Here is a 12,888-nt window from a genome sequence, read left to right on the forward strand (position 1 = left end):
TATTTGATGGAGTGATAATTAAAATAATAACTGAATCACTTTCATGTCGAGAGCTCATAAGGGTAGATTGATAGCACTACATGCAGCAGCTGGTTAGCTTAGCTTAGCACAAACACTGGCACAGGAGAACCATGGAGCCTGGCTCCACAGATAACAAACTAAATCATCCAACGAGCTCATCTAAGCTCAACATGTCAGATCCTGTTTGTTCAAACTGTACAAAACAACTAAATGTTCTTTGTTTGTTTTATTACCTTTGGAAAGGCCGGCTAGCTGTTCCCTCCTATTCACAGGTGTAATGCTAAGCTAACTGTCTCCTGGCTCTTGCTTACCATCCAAGTCTCAGCAAGAACAGAACTATTCCTTTAACTGAAAATAACTGTCTGATTGAGAACGGCTTTAAATCTAAAAGACACCGTTCTGTTCTGTTTCACCTAATTAACCAATGATGAGAACTGATGCTAATGACATTTATATTAATGTAACGCCGTCTTTTAACTTAAATAAATAAAGGCCGTCATTATATGCTCTAGTAGCTTGTGATTTGTCATTTTTTTAACTAAATGACAACAAAGAAATGAATTCAGGATGAAAGTCAACAACCACCGTTTCCACTATTATTAGTAAAGACAGAAGATGAAAGAAGAGAGCAACGTACAGGCTCTCCATTCGTCCGGGTGTTTGAAGGGGAAGGCCAGGCCGTTGTCGATCGCTGCTATCTTCATGCAGGAGTCGGAGCTGTTCTCTGGCCACTCTGCATCCTGCATGAGGAGAAAGAGGATCAGAAGAGTCATTGATCACTGCCCAGAGCCCCGAATAACTGGCAAGATAGATGACGAACTTTAGCTCATTTATCAGTGAATTGGTAAATAATGATTGTTGATGGGGAGTCAGACCGTGCTCAGGTTGCTGGAAGCAGCAAAGTCACCGGGGCAATGATGTGTTCCAGACCTGCGGTGTCCATGTATTGCCTGTCTATGTGGCCCCTGTGTGTGCCGGGGTGTGAATGAGCGGCAGAGTGTTGTGCGTTTGTTACGCAGTGAAAATGTATCAGCATTCCAGCAGTTTAATCGCATGATGCAGGGTGAGAATATACTGACTGAGTCTAAACACACCCTCAGTAAGTGTTGATTCAACCTCACCTTTCCTCCTCCTCCTCCTCCTCCTCCTCCTCCTCCTCCTCCTCCTCCTCCTTCTCCTCCTTCTCCTCCTTCTTCTCCTCCTCCTCCTGGCTTCTCATACTTGACCAACCAGTTGTCATTCCCTCGATCTGAGGACGACAAAGAGAGGTTATCATACGAACATATGTAGGTGAGGGAAGACCACAAGCAGGCAGCTATTAAAATGAATGCTCATGATGACAAGTTCAAATTCAGTGTAACACACGAGTGAACTTAGAAAAGAACACTGGAGACAAAACTCACTGTAGTAAAACATGATAAATGTCATTTCTATCATTACCAGAATCTGTGAGTCAATAAAAGTGAGGGGAGCGTAACACCGCTGGGTTTGAGTTTAGTAAACACTGTGATTAAACACAGACACACCCTCACCCGTGTTTCTGATAACGTAGTCCAACACCACCAGCCGCTCAAACTGGGACTGCAGCTGCTTCCTGATGTTCTCCGGCAAAGGTTCCGCCTCAAAGCGCCGCAGCCAGTAGTCCGCTTCACGGTAGCCCTCCACAAAGAGCTGGAAGGAGCCCACCTGGAAGCAAACGCACTCCTCATCACATATTGTTTCCAGCTTGTTTCCAACGGTAATGACGTGGTGGGGCGCAAATTATGCAACAGGAAATTGTGACACCAACAGGCCGAAACGTCAGCAGTGCATGACAGTTTAAACATGAAGCCAACTTCCTTCCTCGTACTTCTTTCTGTACATTTTATAAACATCTGCAAAGCTAAAGATCATGAAGAAGCCCGTCTCAGACGAGGAACAGGGAGCTGCACAATACGTTGGTTTACACGTTGTTGATGAAATGTTTACATTGGTGCTGGATGCGATTACAGCAGCACACCACACAAGAGATAAAAATACACAACCACAGTTTGAAGAACCTGGAGAAGAGATGACATGTATGCTTCCTCTGACCTATTTATTTGAATGAACCTGTCTTTTCAGGGAGCAGAGTGTGACGTGGTTCCTGTTACTGCATCAGCAGCTGCTCTGAGCCCTCAAACCTTTCATTCCATGACGACGCAACAGCAGAACATACGTGTGTAAAACTAAACGTATGACATTCAAAGAAATGATCAAATAAACAGAAGAGATGTTAGTACTATAATTATTATAAGTATATCTTCGTATGTTTTCTAATTAAACCTAAAAGGCCTTCACAGCTACAAAGTGTTTTAAAGGGGTATAACACACAGGAACACACAGGGGATGAGCTGCTCATTGATTGCTCTGATACAACAGCTAAGGGTGGGAGACATTCCACCTTGACTTACCTTGGGCGGCAGGCCCACTCTGTGGAAGCGTAGCCCCACCTTGGGGACTTTCTCTAAGGCGTACTTCTTTCCCCTGGACTTGGCTCTGTCGATGGCGCTGTAGTGGAACGTCTCACTGGCCAGATGCACCACCTGATGAAGCAGAAGACGCTCAGTTACCGCTGGTTTAGAGCTGTGACTTGCAGACCACATCCATTTCCATTCAGTTGTTCACTGAAGGTTCTGTTTCCTAACATGTACACGAGTTTAGTCAAACTGTGAGGCCATGTTGCAAAATGCATAAATAATAATAATGATGATAATATATTTTATTTGTATAGCGCTTGAAAAGGGTATTCAAAGGTACTTTATGTGGCAAATAACAATATAAACAAGGCAGAGAGATGACATTATAGAAACATAACTAGCTTCTCATGTTAACAGCAGCTTTAAATCGGTGAGTTTTAAGTGCAGTGTTAAAGTGGTGAGTGATGGAGAATGTCTGAGAATGCCCCCCCCCCCATGTTGGACAGAGTAGGGGGGGTAAGGAGGTTACGGGTGGGAGTGTGTCAGTGCAGGAGGTCAGAAGGTATGAAGGGGCGAGATTGTGAAGGGCTTTCTATGCAATAAGGAGAATGTTGAACTGGATTCTTTGCTGTTTGGGGATCCAGTGGAGGTTTAGAAAGCGTGATGTCATCTCTGGTGGGGGAGAGCAGACAGGCAGCTGAGTTGTGTGTATGTATACAGTTGTACATGTGCATGTATACAGTTGTATGCATGTATACAGTTGTATGTATGGCTGTATTGTAGTTTGTTGATGATTTTGGTGGATGAGCCGTACAGGATGCTGTAGCAGTAGTCCAGTCGAGAGGTGATGAAGGCGAGGATGAGAGGGAGGGGCGTAGACGGGCGATGTTTTTGAGATGAAAGAAGGCGTTTTTTGTGATGTGACTGACGTGGCGTTCGAAGGAGAGGGTTTGATCGAAAACGATACCCCGGTTACGGACATGTGTGGAAGCAGGAACAGTGGTGCCGTCGATGGAGATGTGTTGAAATGCAATAACATGCATGCAGTCAGAGCCCCCACCTTTGTTTTCGGCACCACTCCCAGGCCGAGTTTGGTATCCACCAGTGAGGCAGCAGCCTCCGAGAGGTAACCCTGGTTGGGCAGCAAGCAGCCTCGGCCGAAACAACACGGACAGCACAGCTGGTTAGAGGAGGAAAGAAAAGCTGGTTTAGACTGCTGCTTGTGCTCCTTCAGATCGTTCACACACAGAGAACACACACACACACACACACACACACACACACACACACACACACACACACACACACACAGGGTGTACCTTGTGAAAATATTTGGTCCATTTGGGGTTCAGGTGACCGTAAGGTTCCTCTGACTTTGGTTTGAAAACACCGATGACTTTCTGTGGAAGGAAAAGAGAATCATGAAGAGTGTTGTATCAGAAATGCATTTTAAACATATATTTGGTATCTGGCAGACTGTGGGAGAGTACAGCACACACTGGGACAGAACCGCGACAGAACTTGCCATATTTCATTTTATGGGACCTTTAAATAACAAGATTAAAGAACAACAGGCCAGGTGTGTAAAGTTATAGCAGCAAATGTAAAGTGACAGAGATGCTGCTAACAAGTTAAAGATCAATTTATTCCCCCCACAGTGTACATTAAACATGCCAGCTGTGCATGACGGCCATCTGCTATATGAGTCAAGCTTCGCTGGCTGCATTATTCAAAGAGTCTTCACTACGAATTCCTCCTGTTAACCTTGCAACTCACTCCTCTGAGCAGCTTGACTGGTTGAGACCAATGTAGACCTTCCTGATAGGCAGCTTACAGTAAGCTAAGAGTCAAACGCTAGCTCGTTCCATCAGCAGCTAGAACGTCTACACAGCTGGATGAATTGGGGAAAGTGAGTATATAATCCTATGAATGTGTGATTCCTCCATCCCCTCCTTACCCCTTTTGGGTCTTTGACAAAGTAGCTCCCGCTGGAACCCTGGGAGATCCTTTCTGGGAAGGCGCCGTTCTCGATAGCTTGTTCCGCCCTTTGGATAATATCTGCAAACTCGGGATCGTCAGGGAAATGGTTAAAGTCTCCGCTGCCGGTACCTAGAACAAAAACAAAATCAGATCGATATTCATGTTCATGCTCTATTAAAAGCTGTTTTAAAGTGAACACAGATTGTAAAAAAAAAAGCCTATAAGTCCATCTCTGAATGCTTGTAGGCTTATCTACGGGTCAGTCTCACCCGGTCCACTGTCTCCCATCATGCACACAGTTCGTATGTGAGAGAGGCAACTAGAGCCATCCATCCATCCATCCATCCTCTAAACAGCTGATCCTGTTCAGGGTCATGGGAGGCTGGACCTGTTCCCAGCACTCACGAGGACCGGTGGCTAGTCTATCACACACATTCACATTGATTTCACCAAACCTGCATGTCTTTGGACTGCAGGATGAAACCCACACAGGCACAGAGAACATCCATACTGCGCACACACACACACACACACACACACACACACACACACACACACTGAGTGGGCGGGTGGATTTAACTCCAGTACCTTCCATCTGTGAGCTGATGTAGTGACTGCAACTCATCAGAAAACACTTTCTATTGCCTTGCAGATCTGATCTGATTCTGTGGATGACACTGGGTGCTAATTATTCCTTCAATGAAGGCCCGATGATACGACACGACACGTTCTCTACTGTCTCCTCCTCACACGGGACGGAGCAGTCAGCTGACAGAAAGGCTCCATACGCTCTGTATCAGCAGTGGGATGCAGGGAGAGTGAAGGGACAGACACGGGGAGGAGGAGGGGAGAGGGGGAGGACAGTTAATATAACGTTTTGTCACAAAGGGAGAAGGAGAAACCAGAGATAGCTTTGTAGCTGACTTACTTGAAGGGGGGCTGAGAGAGAAGCACATTAAAAACGAGGGAATAGAAGGAAGATAAACAAAAGATGATCTCAGGGACTTGGATCATTTCATGTCAGGATCACCGACACATTAAAATGTCCTATCATAGTCAGTCTTTTAATTAACATTGCGACTATAAAAGGACTCCCATCAACTGTTTCTGTTGCGATGGCGGTATCTTCAGTGGGATCTAAAAGCCACACACTGATGCATGTTTTATGATTTACGCTCTGTGCATGAGGTGCAACTCAAAGTAGTGCTAGGCAGCAACCAAGATACTGTTTTAACAGAGGCTGTGCTTGTGTTTTCTGCTCCACTTGGTAAGACTAGTTTATACTGTAGAAATATTAAAATCATGCCTGAAAGTAGAGCACTAGATTTTATGACCAGGACTAACTTCACCGGCAGGAACAGAGATGTGCCTCAAGACTTGACTGTCAGCCGTCTCCATCGACCAACTTAAACTAAATATAGTTTAGCCAATATACGGTATGAAACATCAAACTATTGACTGACACGCACAGTTCACATGAGCTTGATGCTGATTTGGAGGAATATATGTGGTGAAACATTATCACACACTATGTTGTGTATGTAGGTCATTATTGTGCATGCTGGGGGTCCAATGACTCGTATGAAGGTATACTGTTGGTGATCTGCAGGGAAGCGGATTGATATTTAAAAACATTGAGATTAATATAACAAGGCGTCAACACAGACCTAGAGACAGATGGTGATAAAGTGCTGCGGAGGGCCTCTGATTTACACAGTTTCTCTGTGTGTGAAATAGAGCTGACACAATACTTTATCTTCATCGTTTGATTTCCAACAATAGATTCAGTGTGTATTCAGCCGTCCTGCCTGCTGATGGATGTGTGCTTGCACTGGATCGTGCTGCTGATGAACGTCTGTGATAATGTCACTGCGCTCTCGTCTCATTACTTTCACCCCACCGAAAGTTGGAGAGGAAGTAAACACGCATGTTTACTTCCTCTCTCCCACATTCCCTCTTCTTCATCATCCTCATGGTCCTGTTTGCTTGTACAAAGGCCTGGTGTATATTTAATGTCTCGGGTCAGTCAATGGGCCCAGCAGAGCTCCAGAGTCCTGCTGACCTGCAGTGCACACAGTGTGTGAGATGTTGCAACACTGCACTCTGGGAAACTTAAAATCCAAGTCACCGCGAGCTCATAGTCTGGATTCATTCGTGTTTCACTCGTTACACATTGAAAACGTTATAAGATTCAATGTTCCAACGTATGCAAATGTAGCAAGATTTAAATGTCTTTTGCATAACTTTAAAATAAGATAACGCCCCATTGAAGTACTCATGGACAGTGTGAACCCAAGGCTGAATTCAGTTTGGCAGATTATATGAATGTAAATTTCAGCTCTTAACTCACATGGTTTAGCGCCATGTTCCATGGTAGAACTTAACAGATTTGCAATGGAGATTTAATATCATACAAAGCGACACAGTGTTCAGGTCTACAACTACAACACGTGTTTCTGTTCTGTGCATTACAAAGTAGGAGTCACACATAGTCCCGATATTGTATTATTACTCTGAAAGGCCGGAGGAAATGGGGGGAGAGAGAGAAGGTGGGTGGTTTGAGGGTGAGTGGTGTTAAATCCCATTAGTAGTTAGGTCAGAATATATGCTGCTTCCATGGTGAACAGATCACCTTTTCTTTGTTGTCCACTACACCATCTTTAACTTTGTATATAGTCCAAACCAAATCTAGTGCTGCAGTTATGCAAGTCTGGCAACAGATAAGCAAAAGAACAACAACCTTTTAAAGTCTACATCCATGCTGAGGAGGACATCTGCTTGAAAACCTGCTTGAGCTGGATTGGCATTAACACAGGAACGTTTTTAAAAACACTGTTAATATTGACTGTTCCGGTCACCAGGTCGAAGTGCCAGCTGATATCATGCACAGAGAAGATAACGCGTTATTACATCAGCTCACTGGGAACACAAGGTACAGACTCTTAACACCATGCAAACACGAGCCTGATGCATTCAATGCACCATGACGGCTTATGGATAGTTTGCATAACATTCACAGAGTCGTTTGTGTTGCTTAGAAACTGGGCACTTTCCTACTGAGCAGAGCAACAAGTTACTGCTTTACATCCTATCAACAGCAAACGCTTTAAGACCCCCAAATCAGAGACAAGACCCTCCAGGGGCCACTGACGGGCTCCTTGTGGAGAGCCCCAGTAGACCGGTTAACACTCCTCAGAGGACTTTGCAAGGCATCAAACCGTGTGGCCACGTTGCATTCACTGTTATCTATACTTATTGTTATCTAACAATAAGTCGTGTTGCGCTGGTTGAACCATATGCGACAAAAAAAACACAAGTCCATGAAGACTGGTGCGCGTGGGTGCTCTGAACGAACTGAACTGCCCGTGTGTGTACTTCCGGTCATTAGATCTCGGTGGCATTGATCCACAGCAGTTACCTGGGGAGGCCAGGGTGTCTTTATCCGACGATGAGCTGTGTCTGTTGCGCTTCTCTCCCACACCCCGCGGAGACGACGAGCTTCCTGCGGAGCACGGTAACAACAGCGCCTCTTCGCCAGACCCGTCCGTCTCCAGTTCGGTTAGGACGCTTTCACACGAGTCCGAAATACGAACAGCACCTCCGAGGTTCGTCACCAGCCCCAGACCTATCCCGTTCCTGTCAAACAACACCTTCGGAGGGTCTGCGGAGTGAAAGTCGCACTCTGAAGCTGCCACCGCTGTTGCTCCGGTGTCCAGCCCGGGCTCGCTCCTCTCTGCCTCCGTCGGGTCGCATTCTGACATCATTATGGCTCAGTTTTTAATACATACAATTCAATGTTGATTAAATTACACCGACTGTTGCTTCAAGCTGTCAGCCGTCCATTTTTAAAAGACTCCCTTATTTCCGCGAATATCTAAACTCTCAAAAAATGATTCGGAAGCGGCTTCCTTCACCGATTTGTCCACATAATCCGTCAAGATAGTCTGCTCTGCTTCCTAGTTGATCACTGCGCATGCGCGCCACGAAATTACACTTCTGGCAAGAGTTGCCTTCAGGTGCTCCTCGTGAAATCAGAACTCGCGGTATTTGAAGACGTTAGCAATCTCTGACAAGATTTATTTCACACCTGTTATAGACTACATATAATGTAGGGTGTGAACCAAATGTTTGACAATCCATAAAATTTGCGTTCAACGTCTTCAAAACACTTCAAAATTACAGCTAGGCCAAAACTAGTTGCGATGGCTTTTTGAGTCGATGCCTTCTTTTGAAATGTAGTAACTTTTATGGCCACCAGATGTCGACAGTGATACACAGAAGAAGACGAGTGCAAAGTGTTGAGTCCCATGCAAAGTCACTTTTCCTTAGAAACGTTCTTATTTTTTTTTTCTTTGATGTAAAATGGTTCTATTCAATTTGTTGTTTCTCATCATGTGTCGACATTATCTGGCCAGCAGAGGAGTGATTCCTGACCTACCCACAGGCTGCCTTTGAACTCATACTAATTGCTGTAGTGCAGCCACCACATGGAAAGATATTGATAAATGATATTAAGCGCTGCACCTCTTTGGGACCCATGTTGGATTAATGCAGGTTTAAGAATCCTTGGTATGCCAGACCTAACACATTGATTTTACATTCCTGCATTTTACTTCCCCCTCTCATTCTTGTTTCCTCTATAATTCCATGGTCTCTCTTCCTCTTTTCCGTCAGCCCTCACAGTGCCCCTCAATAACCCAGCGCTCTCCACAGCAACTTGCTCTCCCTTCACCCTCAGCCCCTCTCAACCTATAACTCGGTGCTTCCACCACCACCACCCCTCTCCCTATTAAGAGACTGTAGCTGAAACACATGCAAATGAGCAGTCAGCCAGCTGGTATCACAGCAGTCATGTGATCTATCAAGGTAGGGGGTTAGGGGGTGAGGGAGACATGGAGGGAGGAGGGAGGAGGAGAGTGCAGGGATAGAAGAAGAGGGAGGATGAAGGAGGTTCTGGGGGGATGAAAGGGAGACGGACAGGTTCAAAGACATGCTGGAGAGACACAGGCATCCCTCTGCTCTTTGCAGATGTTGAAATAATCCCATCAGCCCTCTCTTCCTTTGTCCATCAGCTCTCTCTGTATTGTTTCTGCCTCTGCCTCTTTAATCCTTTATACCCCTTTCTTCTGTATCCCATCCTTCAAGGACAAATACCTGAAATGTCACTCTTGTGACACATGACACTTTACAGGGAAGCACGTCAGCACACCCCTTTCTGTGTGTATGTGTTTGTGTCAATGTACTTCACCCACCACTGGGTGCAGTACATTTGACAGCAGTCAAGACACACTGCTTCAGTTGCAGCAGTGTGCATGAATGCATGTGTGTGTGTGTGTGTGTGTGTGTGTGTGTGTGTGAGATCTGTCTTTGCGTCTCTGTAGCACCCATTCCAGCAGATTCCGCTGGCACAATATTTGGTTTACCCTGCCAACAGCAACCACCCTCATCCATTCCTCCATCCTTCCTTCCTCCTCCTTTCCCCTGGTTGCTTGATGAGGGAGAGAGGGAGAACATTATAGCTCAACTCCCTTTTTTGTGTGTGCACGTGTGTTGTCTGTGATTAGAGTATTGGTTAGCTTGTGAGCAAATACACCCACCCAGCATGCCCAGATATGAGCATGTGGGCTCCTGACTACAAAGTTCACCACAGAGGCTGAGACATCCACCAGGGTTAGACGTTAGCAAGTTTAAAAATGCATTTATTAATACAGACTTACAATCAAAATTAATTCACATTATAAAAGTGAACAATCACCTACACGTGGCATCAAGTGGTCATCACACATTTATAAATACTTCATTTTGTGGAGGTGTAAATGATCGACAACTGAAGTGGACAGGCTGGTAGATAGCTGCCTATCATTCATATTTATCTCTCTATTTTGTCATGATTTGGGGTCTATTGTAGGCCTCTGTCAGCATTTGTCCATGTTGGTTCAGTCTGGTGTCCATGAACGAGCTGCACTGTGCCATGGCAAAATCAGTCACCTGTTACCTGTCAAGAAAGATTCACACAAAGAAAAGACATTCAGAAACTGCATGTGTGTGTGTGTGTGTGTGTGTGTGTGTGTGTGTGTGTGTGTGTGCTCTCATGGTAGGAAGGCAGTACCTCTTGGACCAAACATCTTCAGGTAGCAGTGTGGACAATATGGCTTCTCATCATACTGAAACACAAGCAGCAGGACACATTTACTGCATCGTTCTTCTCATTTGTGTCATCACTTTTTTTTAATTTTTAATTTTGCCTCCTTTATTGTCCACACATACCTCAGCATGTTGTCCAGCTGTGAGCTGTCTGTTGCACTTTTGACACTTGAGACATAGAGGGTGGTAGTCCCTCCCTAAGGACCTCTTCTTCTCACCTGGACCAAGGAAGACATAATGAGAGGCATGGTGGGTTATCGTAGATGTTTCACTAAAAAGTCAGAAGAATTTAGTATTTGCATCTCTGAAATTTGGGACAATCTCGTCAATCAAAAACAATAATATTTGTCATTTACAGTCATTTATAAGAGACAGTGAGATTTAAGGGCCTAGTAGACTGCTGTTAAGTCCACATTGAACAGAAAGTATGTTGAAGGAGGAGTTAAGTAGACCATGTCACAGCAGACAGTTTGAACTTAACTGGCTCATAAAAAGAAAAGTAAAAATAGCTTGTAAAATAAAAACAACAGAAGACTTGGTTTAAGTGCTGCTGTGCATTTAGTAGTGAGCGATCTGAGTGTGGGAGAGGACTCAACTAAAAGACAGAAGGTAAGGAGGAAACCCAGAAAGCAGCGTGCAAGCTCATTTGGCTAGACCCACATCCTGTTATCATGGATTTGTGTGCGAGCATTTGTGTGTGCATGCTTGAAAGAGGAGAAAGCCAACGATGTAGGCCTTCTTTTTGTCCTCCGAACAGACAATAGAGCCAGATATATCAACAAAACATTAGTTGCACATATCAAAATTAATATCAAAGCCCCTTTTTCAAGGCAGATTGACGTGCCATAGCAGGAATAGCACTGGTGTAATGAATGATGCCAACAATGTCCCAGTTACGAGAATGATGTGTCTGTATTCAGGATGCACTTAATAATGTTACAACTAAATGAAATCCAGCCATTGTTCAAATTATGAGTTGCACCTGTGTAGGTTATAATGTCCACTGTAAGAAAGGTTTATTATGAATAGGATACATTCGTTTCTTTTATCCCATCGACTTTTTCGACGTTTTGTGACTTTTATGACACTTTTTTGAATTAATACAACTGGACTTTTCATATTAATACTTTTCCCTCTTCAGGTGAAATGAGTAAAAGAAGAGAGAGAGAGAGAGAGATCTAAACAATCAGAGAGAAAATTCCAGACAGATGAAGGCAGACAGACGTATAGAGTAAAAACTTCGAGGTTCACACTCACCAAAGAAGACCGGCTTCCCACAGATCGGACAGTACCCTACCATGATGGCATATAATTATTTAACATACAGTCTGGGCACGTGCACTTCAGCTTGCTTTGTGAGAAAATATATCCTACGAGAGCATGTATGAGCATATGTGTGTGTGAACTGAAAATTGACAGGAAAACCGTTAATCTGCAGCTATGTCAGCATCTTGTGAAGTCAAAACCAGGATGTGGTGAGTGAGACGTCACAGGAAGAGAGAAAGATGTGATTTGAAAAGCTATCATCAGTAGAAAAAAGACAGGCCGCAACTCTAATCACACCTTCTCTTTATGATAACAGATATGAAGCCAATTAAATAGGCATCATTTTATGGGCAGTTGTATATATGTTTATACAAGTGCTTTGGGAACACACGCAGCCATGACACTGTAAAGAGAGACAGAAACAGAACGACACAATGAGGGGTGAGGAGAGAAGGGACAAAAACAGCTGTCAGCAGCTCCAGTTCCAAGCTATCTTCTCTCCTTTCCTCCTGTTTTCACCCTCGTTTCTAGATTAAAAAGAAGGAGTTGAGCCTCTGAATTGAAAAGAGAAACCTGACACTTGTGCCTTTCTTTCCTTCTTTCTGTCGATTCTCTCTCTCTTTCTCTCTCTTTCCCTGTCACATACTCACACACATGGACGCCCCCGCTCACTGACTCACGTAGACACACACACACCATACACCCCTTTATACTCCCACACACTCCCACAAACACACACACACAAACCAAAAGGCTTCACTTCTCTTCAATGACATCACATAAAGAGGCTGCAGCCAGAAGGAGAGGCAGGGTGAGGTTGGGTTGGTTTAGGGACAGACAGAGGGGGAGGTGTGTGTGTGTGTGTGTGTGTGTGTGTGTGTGTGTGGAGGCAGTTATTCCCTCGGGACAGCCGATGGAAGTAGACCTGGGGAGGGACAGGGGTGAGCAGAGATGAGCAACACATGGATGGAGACAGTGGCCAGCCTCAGCTCAGCAGTGACAAAGAAGATGAACTCTGTTGAACTTCGCAGAGCAGAAC

General features: G+C 44.7%; 2 protein-coding genes across 2 annotated transcripts in view; both read right to left on the reverse strand.

The window, feature by feature from the left end:
- The window catches only part of pi4k2b (phosphatidylinositol 4-kinase type 2 beta), an 11,583-nt gene extending 2,509 nt beyond the window's left edge, over window positions 1-9,074 (reverse strand). The window contains exons 1-8 of the mRNA XM_031864821.1: window positions 7,858-9,074; window positions 4,417-4,568; window positions 3,779-3,859; window positions 3,520-3,639; window positions 2,454-2,585; window positions 1,554-1,707; window positions 1,143-1,270; window positions 659-761 (exon numbers count right to left, since the gene is read on the reverse strand). Coding sequence (XP_031720681.1) covers window positions 659-761; window positions 1,143-1,270; window positions 1,554-1,707; window positions 2,454-2,585; window positions 3,520-3,639; window positions 3,779-3,859; window positions 4,417-4,568; window positions 7,858-8,203 — 1,216 coding nt within the window. The 5' untranslated portion in view covers window positions 8,204-9,074. The remainder of the gene's footprint in view (window positions 1-658; window positions 762-1,142; window positions 1,271-1,553; window positions 1,708-2,453; window positions 2,586-3,519; window positions 3,640-3,778; window positions 3,860-4,416; window positions 4,569-7,857) is intronic.
- A 713-nt stretch (window positions 9,075-9,787) lies between these two features.
- On the reverse strand, window positions 9,788-12,020 carry LOC116392939 (cysteine-rich protein 1). Its single transcript, XM_031864785.1, has 4 exons — window positions 11,841-12,020; window positions 10,707-10,801; window positions 10,549-10,603; window positions 9,788-10,434 (listed from the first exon to the last, which is right to left on the reverse strand). The coding sequence occupies exons 1-4, from the start codon at window positions 11,881-11,883 to the stop codon at window positions 10,424-10,426; spliced, it is 204 nt and encodes a 67-aa protein (XP_031720645.1). The 5' UTR covers window positions 11,884-12,020; the 3' UTR covers window positions 9,788-10,423.
- Between the last annotated feature and the right edge of the window lie 868 nt (window positions 12,021-12,888).

Source organism: Anarrhichthys ocellatus, unplaced genomic scaffold (genome assembly GCF_004355925.1).
Source record: "Anarrhichthys ocellatus isolate YVR2014 unplaced genomic scaffold, GSC_Weel_1.0 scaffold31, whole genome shotgun sequence".
In the NCBI taxonomy this organism is placed as follows: Eukaryota; Metazoa; Chordata; class Actinopteri; order Perciformes; family Anarhichadidae; genus Anarrhichthys; species Anarrhichthys ocellatus.

Excerpts from the sequence above, each read along its gene's own strand:
- LOC116392939 (XM_031864785.1), bottom strand. The coding sequence starts at position 11,883 with ATGGTAGGGTACTGTCCGATCTGTGGGAAGCCGGTCTTCTTTG. Across the intron at positions 10,802-11,840 it reads TGGGAAGCCGGTCTTCTTTG|GTGAGAAGAAGAGGTCCTTA; the intron begins GTGAGTGTGAAC and ends TCCTTGGTCCAG. Across the intron at positions 10,604-10,706 it reads CAGCTGGACAACATGCTGAG|TATGATGAGAAGCCATATTG; the intron begins GTATGTGTGGAC and ends CTTGTGTTTCAG.